Below are 12,443 nucleotides of genomic sequence, written 5' to 3'. Positions count from 1 at the left end.
GGCAACCAACGGAATGAGAAAAGATATTTGCAAATGACATATGGGACAAAGGGCTAGTATCCAAAATCTATAAAGAGCTCACCAAACTCCACACCCGAAAAACAAATAACCCAGTGAAGAAATGGGCAGAAAACATGAATAGACACTTCTCTAAAGAAGACATCCAGATGGCCAACAGGCACATGAAAGGATGTTCAACGTCGTTCCTCATCAGGGAAATACAAATCAAAACCACACTCAGATATCACCTCATGCCAGTCAGAGTGGCCAAAATGAACAAATCAGGAGACTATAGATGCTGGAGAGGATGTGGAGAAACGGGAACCCTCTTGCACTGTTGGTGGGAATGCAAATTGGTGCAGCCGCTCTGGAAAGCAGTGTGGAGGTTCCTCAGAAAATTAACAATAGACCTACCCTATGACCCAGCAATAGCACTGCTAGGAATTTACCCAAGGGATACAGGAGTACTGATGCAGAGGGGCACTTGTACCCCAATGTGTATAGCAGCACTCTCAACAATAGCCAAATTATGGAAAGAGCCTAAATGTCCATCAACTGATGAATGGATAAAGAAATTGTGGTTTATATACACAGTGGAATACTACGTGGCAATGAGAAAGAATGAAATATGGCCTTTTGTAGCAACGTGGATGGAACTGGAGAGTGTGATGCTAAGTGAAATAAGCCATACAGAGAAAGACAGATACCATATGGTTTCACTCTTATGTGGATCCTGAGAAACTTAACAGAAACCCATGAGGGAGGGGAAAGAAAAAAAAAAAAAAAGAGGTTAGAGTGGGAGAGAGCCAAAGCATAAGAGACTGTTAAAAACTGAGAACAAACTGAGGGTTGATGGGGGGGTGGGAGGGAGGGGAGGGTGGGTGATGGGTATTGAGGAGGGCACCTTTTGGGATGAGCACTGGGTGTTGTATGGAAACCAATCTGACAATAAATTTCATATACTAAAAAAAATAAAAAATAAAAATAAAAATAAAAATAAAAATAAAAATAAAAAAAAATAAAAAAAAGGAAAGGAAGAATCCCTTTAGAATCAAAAGCATTCTGGGGAGCCTGGGTGGCTCAGCTGGTTAAGCATCCGACTCTTGGTTTCGGTTCAGGTCATGATCTCACAGTTATGAGTTCGAGCTCCACATCAGGCCCAGCGCTTAAAGGGTGGAGCCCGCTTCAGATTCTCTCCCTCTCTCTCTCTGCCCTTCCCCTGCTCCTCCACTCTCTCTCTCAAGATAAATAAACTTAAAAAAAAAAAAAAAAAATCAAAAGCATCCCTTCCCGGGGCACCTAGGTAGCTCAGTCAGTTGAGCGACCGGCTTCAGCTCAGGTCATGTTCTCATTATCTGTGGATCTGAGCCCTGCATCAGGCTGTGCACTGACAGTGCGGAGCCTGCTTGGGGTTTTCTCTCTCCCTCTCTCTCTGCCCCTCCCTCGCTTCTGCTTGCTCCCAAAATAATGCTAAGTGAAATAAGTCAGTCAGAGAAAGACAGATACCATACTTTCAGTCATACGTGGATCCTGAGAAACTTAACGGAAAACCATGGGGGAGGGGAAGGGGGTAAAGTGTTCTAGAAAGAGAGAGAGAGAAGCAAACCATAAGAGACTCTTAAATACTGAGAACAAACTGAAGATTGATGGGGGATGGAAGGGAGGGGAAAGTCGGTGATGGGCACTGAGGAGGGCACTTGTTGGGATGAGCACTGGGTGTTGCATGGAAACCAATTTGACCATAAATTATGGTAAAAAAAAAAAAAAAGGCATTCCTTCCCTTCCCATCTTCCTTCTCCTCCCCTCCACCCTCCTCCCCTCCCTCCCCCTCCTCCCCCCCCTCCTCTCCTCCTTTCCCCCCCTCCTCCCCTCCCCTCCCCTCCAGCCATGGAGAAAATGGTGCCCAGGGTCTGAGGCAGTGCAGGCTGGGCACACCAATGCAGGGGTCCCCTGCCACGCTTTCTGGGTGGGAGGGGGAGAAGCACACAGGGAAGCCAAACAAACTGGCTGGGAGACTGAGCAGACTGAGGAAATACACTAACTGAACAGAAAGTTAATAGATCTGAGGGCAACAGGAGCCAGGTATCTTGTATGAGAAGAAGTTTACAAACACAGAAAGGAACAGGCTAGAAAGAAGCCTGATGGGTTGGATCAGAAAGAGAAGCACCGGTACAAACACATGGGCCTTTAAAACGGACACGGGCCCAGGGCGACAGACCAACAGTTTGAGGGCTGTGTGGACCGTGGGAGCAAGCACGGGGGGATGGGTCCACAGCTGCAAAGGGAGGGCCTCGAAGCACGGACACCCCGCAAGCAAGCAAGCACTCTTGAGTGCCCCCATCTTGGTTTCTAAATACCACAGCACACAAGTAACTGGCACTCCTTGGTGGGATGGCGGATCCCGGGATGAGGCGGGAAGTACAAAAGGAGCCCGGGAACATTACACCAGAAAGTAAGGGAGTGCTCAGATAATAACAACATAAAAAAAAAAAAAAAATAACAGTAAATAAAATAAGATAAGATAAGATAAGATAAGATAAGATAAAATAAAACAAAAACAAAAACAAAAAAATCACACACATAAAGGGGCTCCTGCTGGCTAAATGTGGACAATTTAAGCATCAAAATAGAGTATCAGATTATAACCTGCTGAATATAAGATACCATAAATTCATACTGGAATAATAAATAGACACATAGGGAAGAAATAAAGTTCTTTCTCACAGTAGTAGATCACCTAATAGATACAGAAGGAATACCGGCCACCAGACAGCCATCACAGTGGGAGGTGACAGGGGCAAGAGTCACCAGCGGATGACAAGGCCATGAAAAGTCTCATGAGAAATACAGATGTGCGTCTCCCACAATATGCTTCTCAAAAACAAGTATTTTTTAACCTGACTTTTCACTGGAGCAACCTTGCAGACACCAACCTCACCGAGTGGTCAAGGTTAACATCGCCAACAGCAGGAGGGGTCAGCATCCTGTGACCCTGCTGTGACACTCGGCTTTTGTCAGCACAGGAGGAAAACTAGAAGGATGGGCAAGAGGTTGAGGCTCATCCTAGAGAACGAAGGGGCCACATTCTCTAACACTGTCACCAAGACTAAAGAAAGTTCCACTGTGACTGACAGAAACCAATGAGAGGTGTTCACTAAACGTAACTTGGGTTGCTGCACAGCGTCCTGGACCAGAGGTAGTGGGAACGTGGGAAATACCAACAGGTCTGTGGGTAGGACAGTGTCTTGTATCACAGCTGATTTACTGTCTGCACAGAGAGGTGGGGGCAGGGGCTACACAGCAAATGTGGTCAAATGTTAAAAACGAGGAAATCTGGGTTAAAGGAATGTGGGAACTCTTTATATGATTCTAACACTTTTCTGTAGCCTGAAACCATTTCAGACTTTAATTAAGAAGGCAAAAATAAAAGTTTATTCTGTTCTATTGAAAGTCTTTTGTGTTGATTTCACTGTGAAGTTACTGTTTCCTTGAGTTTATAGTGTAGTTGCACACAGGCTTTTATGCTAAAAATTGTGGTTTAAGCCCTCAATCTTTTTAACTATTTAAAACTTGCCATCCAACTTTTTAAAACTTTTAGTACCAACATAAAACCTAATAAAACTGCACCAATAGGTAAACATAAGTCCCCATGTCAAGATGCCCAATTTTTATAGATGGAAGTGGTGAGAGAATTATGTACTTTGCTGGAAGTGCCAAGGGCAACAGGTAGACTGAACGGCCGGCGAGGCGAGAGCAAGACAGCAGTCAGGTCAGGCTGACTCTGAGGGAAGTCGTGTAGGCAAGGACTGTAGTCCCACTGCAGCCGATCGCCTGGTGAGCGAGCTATTCGCCCTGCCCCCTGCGGCTCTGGAAGCTACCACAGCCGTCAGAAAGCAGCTCCTGAGAAAGTCATGAGTAAGCGGATGAGCGAAGGCCCAGTCACACGGTGGTAACAGAGCTGCCCACTTTCTGTGTCACAGGTGGAAATCAGACAATGCCTAGAGACGGTACACCAGGGAGAAAGAAGTTAATGTTTTCTGGAACTCACAGAATCCTCATGAACCCATGTGATGAAAAAATTAGATTTGTTCAATTTTCACTTTTACTATTAAAAAGGCTACTGCTAGTATTTATATAGCTGCTAATAAATTAGATAACCATATCAGTTCAAATGCATTGGGTGCAAAATTAAGAATACAAAATTGACTTTTTCAAAACTCCATGGACAAAATAAAATAATGCTAAAAGAAAGGTGGGGGGGATCTCGTTGGACAAAAAGGTAGAGAAACAAACGTGTAGATCTCAACCTCCACAACATCCTGAGGTAAATAACACAGGCATCGCACGTCTGTTCAATGCACCCAAGGACACTAAGGGCTCAGGAGAACGGCCCAAGGACAGGACAGTAGCACCTGCGGGGTGAAGCAGGGAGTGCCGCGCTGAAAAGTGAATGGTCCCTTTCTTCCCTAGGACTGTGACAAGGTGGGTGGAGTTCTGATCCAGGAAGAGGTGTCCACCCTGTGCCCTGCCCCCCACCCCCACCCCCACCCCCCCGCCAGGGGCTCTGCAGCCTGGCTGACTCCAGTGTCCCGGGGATCCTTCATCTCAGCACGTGTGACGTAGATGCTCATGATGAAGAAGATGGGGCAAAGCTTGCTGAACACAGGCACGCAACTCCGCTTCCCTCCAGGAATTCATCCAGTGTAGGAAAGGCAGACTGGTGTGACAGGCCCGAAGACCACGGCTCGCCCAGGAGGGCACCACACCTCAAGCTCTCCGCGCTTACTGCGCCTCCCACGTGAGACAACACAGGGGCAGCAGAGCAGTGGCGGGGACAAGGAGCTGCTCCGCCCCCTACAGCTGCTGACCTGGCACAAGTCACCTGATCTCTGGGCCTCGGCATCCTCGTCAGTAACAGCACGGCCAATAAGGACGCATGCCCCAGAGTTGTGAACATTAAGTAAATGATTACATAAAGTCCTCACAAAAAAACCTGGCCCAGATGAAGGGGGCAGAAAATAAAGACGGGGAAATAGTACATAAATAATGGACCATAAAATAATAAAGAGAATGCTATGCTTAGATTTCGAAAACAGCCAGTAGCTGCAAACAGTGTGTGCTTTTTGATCCAGAACGTGCGTCGGTATCAGGTTTCGCTCCTTTCTAGAAAGTTCATACAGGAAAATTAAATTAATAGCACATGGAAACCTCTATTTGCTAAGTACGTGCAGACCAGAGAGCTGGAATCGCGCTTTCTCCGGCACGTGGAAACACAAGCACCTCCGGGAGACCCGCACACGCCGCGGGCCCAAGAAGCGCGCTCGCTGCCGACCACCCTGCTTCACAGGGGCCCCCCACCCCACCCCCCCAGCACACACAGGTCGAAGGTCCCGGCGAGACTGCAGTTTAACACGAGACCTACGAGCTTTTTCTAGGCTCGACCAAGCTTTGGGGTTTTTCCCCAGCTTTTGGTGCTGGGACATGAAACTGTCACTCTGCAGTTGGAAGTGGAAGAGCCCGCTCACCTCAGAATAAGCAAGAGTGATGTGCTCGTATACCCCCTGATGGTGGTGAATGGCGTCCTCCAGGTCGTGCAGCTCCGAGGGCAGGTCCACCTCTCCACAGGCTTTACACCACGAGTCCACGTTGCTCATGTACTTGAGGAGTAAAAACAAAAAAAGATTATTTCTATCAATGGCAATTTATACTGAGATGTAGCTATTTTTTCAACCTGGTTTTGAAATCAAGGTAATTGAGAAACAGTCTAAGAACGTGGCATGGTTGAACATCCATCTCAAATGGCACCGCCGGGAGCCTCACACGGTTCCCCGACTCTGCCCTGGGGCTCTCCCTCTGGCCAGAGTGGGGCTCGGCCCAGGAACCTGCGTTTGGAATGACATCTCCAGGTGACCCCGAGGCCTACAGCTAACATCAAGCCCAGAGCAACTCTTCCCTGCATCTGCTCTGGGCCTCCTGCTTAATTCCCCAGCCCTCCTCCGAATCAGGGATCGTAACAACCGCCCGGTGCCGTGGGCTGTGTAAGGGTAGAGGCCTGGTGCGCCTCAGCCTCAGCCTCAAGATGGTGGCACATGCCTCCTCCAGGAGCTGTAGTCTAGCCTTCGCACTCCCGTCCAACATTAAGATGCTATCGGAAGCCCAAGTATCTGGAATTATCTACCTAGACAGAGGAAGAGCAGCAGGCCCATTTTTCTACCTTTTCCAAAGCAAATACACACAGAAATGAAAAGACCAAATGAAGGCCACCCAAACTCCCCAGCTGTGCCCACTGAGCCTGAGGGGAGGCTGAGGAAAGAGGCGGACTCACTCAGGTCTTTTCCACTTTGCGCGTAAACAAGAAGGACAGAGTCTTGGCTGCAGTCCTGAGGACTACCATTCCACAGCCTCTCCTCGATTTTCTCCACGGCCACTCCCACCGCCCCAGGAATCATCAACAGCAGAGAAATCACTGCCAGACGTCCTAGGGAGGGCCTATCAGCATCCATCACAGTTCCGTGTCAAAGGCAGGCAGCAGAAGGCCCTTAATTAAAGACGCTAATTCAATTAAGCCAAATAGGCACGGACACATTTCCCTGGGTTTCACCTCTTTTATTCTAATTCCTTGGCATCTTTCTACTTCCCAGGGAATGCAGAGGGTGACTATTTAAAATTGGGTGACGAAAACATAAAAAAAAATTTAAAAAAAAAAAGTGGCTGCGCCTGCATGGCTCAGTTGGTTGAGCGTCCAACTGCAGCTCAGGTCACAATCTCACTGCTCACGGGTTCGAGCCCCGCATTGGGCTCTGCACTGAAAGCTTGGAGCCTGGAGCCTGTTTCTGATTCTGTCTCTCTCTCTGCACCTCCCCTGCTCCCTCTCTGCTTCTCTCTCTCAAATATAAAATAAAACATTTAAAAAAATTAAAAAATAAAACTGGGTGACTGACCTGCCAGACAGGAAACTTGCTAGGATTCTCTTAAAATATGGAAACGACCACCCACTTATTCATGACATTTTTAGAAACAAAATAGACAAGTCACCTGGTAAGTAGTGATTTGTTTATAAAAGTCCATTTATTATTAATGTACTGGCTCAGAAAAATATCTATATGCAAATCTTAGGGCCTGACAAGTCATGGGGCATTAGGTATCATATGATGGCATCTGATGGTTTCAACGGACACAGGGACGGAGGAGTATCCTTCTTTACGGTGCCTTCCTAACACCAACAGGGCAACGGAAGTAGTAATAAAATTACTCGACACATCTCCCTCTCGGCAGGTGTGTGTGACATGGATCTGCGTGACTACACATGTTCTATAAATATCAAATCCAATATCAAATATCAGCTTGAATGATTCTAAGTATTCTTGATTTCCATTTCACTTTTCCCATTATTGCATTTGACACCAATCACTGTAAACCTTTTTCAAATATAAATGGACTCTGGTTAACCATCACCATGATTAATTCATCAGGTCAAGTCAGCAATTAATTGCTCCTGCATGAAACAGAGTCACCGTATACTCCTTACAAGAGGCTAAAATGCTTCTGATAGAACAAGGTGGAAACGAGTTTTAGTTACACCATAGCGCACAAGTGGAAGTGTCAACCTAATACATCACTGTATCAAAATGACTATTAAAATATATCCAATTTTTCAAGCAACAAGTGAAGAGAAACATTCCAGAAGTTTTATATATGCCTATAGTAAAAGTAACTTATAATTTCTTAAAGTAACTGGGAAGGGTATTGGTTATGCTTACCTGAAAAAATATAGCCAGGTTCTAAATACACAGAAAAGGATGGCTTGCCATGTGGAAATCTTGTGGAGAAAGAATTCTGCACATCTAATTTCACTGGGTTAAAATATCTCAATGACAGAAACAAACCTGGCCATGGTTTCACGGGACTTTTGTGCCAGCATAATTTGTCTTTTGTTTATGAGACGGAAACCCTAGACTCCGAAGGGTAAGCTCGAAGCCCTCAATGCTTTCTGAAGGGCTAAACACCCCAAAAGTCTGAACCCACTGCCACCAAGGGAGCAACCCCTGATCAGAGAGCCAAAAGAAGGCTGCGAATTGGTATCGCATAAGGAAAAGGCATCCTGGAGTTGACTTTGGTGGCAAAGTTCAACAGTAGCTACATAGCACAGAATCTGTGAGAGTCTTTTCATAGGATAACGTGGGCTATGAATGGGCAAGGGGGGCAGGCCCACTGTGTTCACTTCCCAACCTTCTCTGACCACTCTACTACATTCCAGACCCCTGTCCCCCCAACATGAATCACCATCTTAGAAATACAATTTGGGATTACAACACCAGGGGAAAGGTCTAGAACAGAGCCTGACACTCTGGAAAGGACAATACTGAAGGTGGCTGCCATACTCTAGTGAGATCAGAGCAGAGGTTTGGTCTGATGCTTCAAATGCGCACCGGACCCAAATTCGTGAACACACGGCATCCAGCTAGGTTGAGGGTAGACAGGAGAATCCAAGAGAATGAAATGCTTCTCTGTGAATTCAAATCAGGAGCTGGCTACAGAACTGAGAATTCTGATGCTCAGCGGAATGGTGACTTTGTAAAAGTGCGGCTGAAAACAAGAGGCAAGCAGCTGAAGGCAGGGTAACTGATACATACAGCTTTAACAGGAGAGCTTGAATAATGAGATGTATTTCCATAAACATTATTCCACTACCCTCCACATGCTGAGAGAGTGGGGGGCTTCCAACGTGGGAGCCACTCAGCCCTCTGGCCTGCCCCACCTCCTGCCACCCACAGTCAGTGCACGTCCCTCCCACCCACACCAGGGCTCACGATGGGGTGCAGCTGAGCACAGAGGCTTGGCCTGATTTAGGAGACAAAGGCACAAAAACTTCCTAGAATTGTTAACTTTTTAAATATTTGGGGGGGGGGTTCTCTTCTTTAACAAAAATGACACTGGTTTAACATATACACACACATATGTGTGTGTAGATATATATGTGTGTGTATATATATATATATATATATATATATATATGCATAACATACATAAGAACTCAAACTTGGGTTTTTACTTCTCATCTCTTCATTTTTGTTTTCATTTCTAGAAAATATTACCCCACTCTTCCTTTCTACTTCATCATTTCTACTCCCTGAGGATTAATCAGCACACACCCTTTCCCGGTTCCTCCAAGGCAGACAGGCCCTCTTCTCTGCCCAGGGAAATCACCTGAGGGAGCAGCCCGCTCCATTTGCAAAGCTCTGCCATCCACGCCACAGTAACTCAGAGGAGACAGGCTCAGCTTGAACCAGAATATGCCGATGATCACTCTGCACACCTTGAATCTGTTTTCGTTAATAACTTTTTCTTTCATGTTTATATTTCTTTTCCGCAAGAATCGTTTCTGTTTTGTCCACAAGCCAAGAATTAGGTCTATGCTTGTAATAAAGTAAAACACCATTAAAATGGGATTAGTTGTGCATTATTTGCCTTAAAAATTCAAAAAGAATAGTAGATAAGTACTACTTTCCTCTGAGTTCCAACCCAGACTTATGACAAAATCATCCAGGCAACTGTGATAAGACTTGTTTACCATAAATGTTATTTCTAAAACTATGTATGGAGAGTGAAATTGTACAAGGATATTAATCTAAGTGCCTTGTTTGTGGAACAGTGTGTGATTATTGTCAGGAGCTGAAGGACCGTCACAGACCTCAACTGAAGTCCCAACATAAGCGACTCACTCCCCAAACACAATCAAAGGACAATAAATACCACCAGCCCCATCGATTTCATTGGACTGATTTAAGGATGAAATGACATTTTGTGTTAAAGAGCCCTGTAAATTCTAAAGAACTATGCAAATGCTGGTTGTTACTTTATTTTTGGCTATTATCAAATTATAGAGGCCCTCAAAGTCATAGAGAAAATGAGGTCATCAGATTATGGTTCACTGTGAAGGCGAACCTTGACCAGCACTAACAGAACTTTCTGCAGTGATGGATAGGAGTATCTGTGCTGTCCAGTACAGTAGCCACTAGCTGCACGTTGCTATGGAGCGTGTGAAATGTGGACACTGTACGAAATTTTCATTTATTCTTACATTATCTTCTTACTAAGCCTTAAGTAATTTCAGTAGCCACATATGGTGACTGGCTACCATACTGGACAGTGCAGCTCTCTTGTCTGTTTTAAAGGAAGGCAGATTGCCACACGCAGCACGTCATTTGGATGTGCCTTGGGACATGTGGAGCCTTGGGAGTCTGACTACCCTCCTTTCCACAAATGGACCTTGAGGGTTTGTGTGGGGGTCCCAGCAGGAGAGCACAGCTACGGGTATACCCCTGACCAAACAACAGCCTCCTCTATCGGGAACAGTCGCCCTCTTTGACAACGCAGCGTGGATCTCCGGGAGAGATGCACGTGGGACAGGGAGGAAGCGCACACCCGCCGAGCCAGCCAGGCCAACCCTGGGGATCAGTGGGGTGACAGATGTCGCAGCTGGATCACCCTCACACCCGAGTCATTTGCGTAATTTTTAATGTGTTTTTTAATTTATTTGAGAGAGAGAGAGAGAGCGTGAGCGAGCAGGGTAAAGGGCAGAGAGACAGGGAGAGAGAGAATGCCAGCAGCCTCCAGGCCCAGCACGGAGCCTGACACAGGGCTCGATCTCATGAATCGCAAGAACATGACCTCAGCCGAAGTCGAGAGTAGGATGCTTAACTGACTGAGCCACCCAGGCACCCCCTAGAGCATTTTTTTTAAATAGCGTCTTAGGGCGCTAAGGTGTAGCAAAATCAAGTCACTTTCTTTGTTCTACAAAACTGTTAAGTCTAATAACATTTGCTATGAAAGCTTCTCAGTGTGAAAGGACGATTCAGTGGATATGCCACATGACCAAAAGAAGCGAAGGCTGGGGCCCCTAAACACCATCTACCAGTAAGACTGCTGGTCTTGTGGTCCTGTCTCCATGTCTGCAAACTGAGATTCTAATTGCAACATGAGACTATGAGATGAATGGCTGAGACGTCTTCAGGAGGCATGCCATTTATGCAATGTTCTCCTCACCCAGTTTGCACCTCAAGACTTACATCTATAAAACCACAGGCAGACACCAACACGAGAACACCCACCGGGACCACAGAGGAGTGTGGCTGGGCAGTTCCGGGCACACGTCTCCCTAGCTGGAGCGTAATTCTTACGGGGAAGGCTGCTTCCTTTGGTAAAGCCATTAACCATGGGGGTCACATATTTGAGCTCTGTGCCTCCCTAACTCCCTAATCAGATTTAGTTTCCTACTGGTAAGTCTGGATGGGGGTCAAAGAGGTGGCTACGTTGGAAACCTAATTCATGACGTCCAAGTTTCTGGTCCTCTCCCAACTGAGCTTATGAAAACAGCTTAAGCATAACTGGAAGTCAAACCATTAAAAAAAAAAACAAAAAGAAGAAGAACAAAGTTGAACCCATTTCTCTTCCGCAAAGGGGAAAACTACTTGGTAGATGTGGGCTTCCCTCACACGTCAGAATTTCAAAGATCTTACTTTTGTTCAGTGAAGGGGGAAGATCCACAACACGTCTTTACCTGACAGTAAAGAAAGTCTCTGCAGAGGTCCTACTGCCCCACCTCCACATTTCAGTTGCCTGGCCAGGCCTCAGCCAAGGTCCATCAGAGATGCTGGGCCCTTTCTTCACCAGGCCGCTCTGACCCTAACTTGTATTTGGCTTCTTCTCTGGCTATTGGATACACACAGAGACCTCAAGCACTGTCATGTTTACACAGGATTCCACAATATTGTTTTCAATAATGTATTCATCTAGTCCAGTTTCCTTCAAATCCATCATTTACAGTCACTCATTTTATCCAAACAGAACACCCCAGGCTCACGTTCACGAAAGGGACCTTCCCTGTATGTTACTATGCTTCAGACCCTCTGCCATTCACCGCACAGGTTGTCCTGTTTCACATCTACTCATATCAGCTTAATGGAACTTCCTGAGAGCCCACTGCCACTCTACTTCTTGCAGTAGAACACGTGACGATTCCAGGTGACATATGTGCGGGAGACCACGTGGCTCATCTTCCCACCTACAAAAATGTCCAGTGAATAATACACCACACCCTGGACAAAGACAGGAACCAGAGGTGAGCACAGTGCTGTTTTCTGCAGAAGGGGGGTGGGGTCCTGTGGTGTTGTTTTTTTAAACCTGTTTTTGTGTGTGGGCTTTTGTTTCCCCTTTATCATAAAGCCAGTTAAATGCATAGGTTAGGGAGCTGAAAAATCAGACTACTGGAACCCGAAGCCCCTATTCACAGCTTTCACGTGAGGCCACCAAGACTTTTTTCTCTTTATATACCATTCAGCTTCTTCTTCTGCTTCATATTTGAAAGGTTTCTAGAGTCAAGATCACTACTAATTAGGGTCTTGTGCAACATTCTAGCTACCTTGCCAAAACCCTGGGCAAGC

The 12,443-nt window shown here is 46.1% G+C and overlaps 1 protein-coding gene across 6 annotated transcripts in view; it reads right to left on the bottom strand.

Annotated features, from left to right (window-relative positions):
• The window catches only part of TRIO (trio Rho guanine nucleotide exchange factor), a 357,996-nt gene that overhangs the window by 195,022 nt on the left and 150,531 nt on the right, over positions 1-12,443 (bottom strand). For all 6 annotated transcript variants that reach the window (XR_009257727.1, XM_058715900.1, XM_058715891.1 and 3 more), the window contains exon 8: positions 5,526-5,657. Coding sequence is in view for 5 of the 6 variants with exons in the window: in XM_058715900.1 (XP_058571883.1) it covers positions 5,526-5,657 (132 nt within the window). In the remaining variant the exon portion in view is untranslated. The remainder of the gene's footprint in view (positions 1-5,525; positions 5,658-12,443) is intronic.

This window comes from Neofelis nebulosa, chromosome 1 (assembly GCF_028018385.1).
Source record: "Neofelis nebulosa isolate mNeoNeb1 chromosome 1, mNeoNeb1.pri, whole genome shotgun sequence".
Taxonomy (NCBI): domain Eukaryota; kingdom Metazoa; phylum Chordata; class Mammalia; order Carnivora; family Felidae; genus Neofelis; species Neofelis nebulosa.
This window is presented reverse-complemented; position numbering and strand designations above follow the sequence as displayed.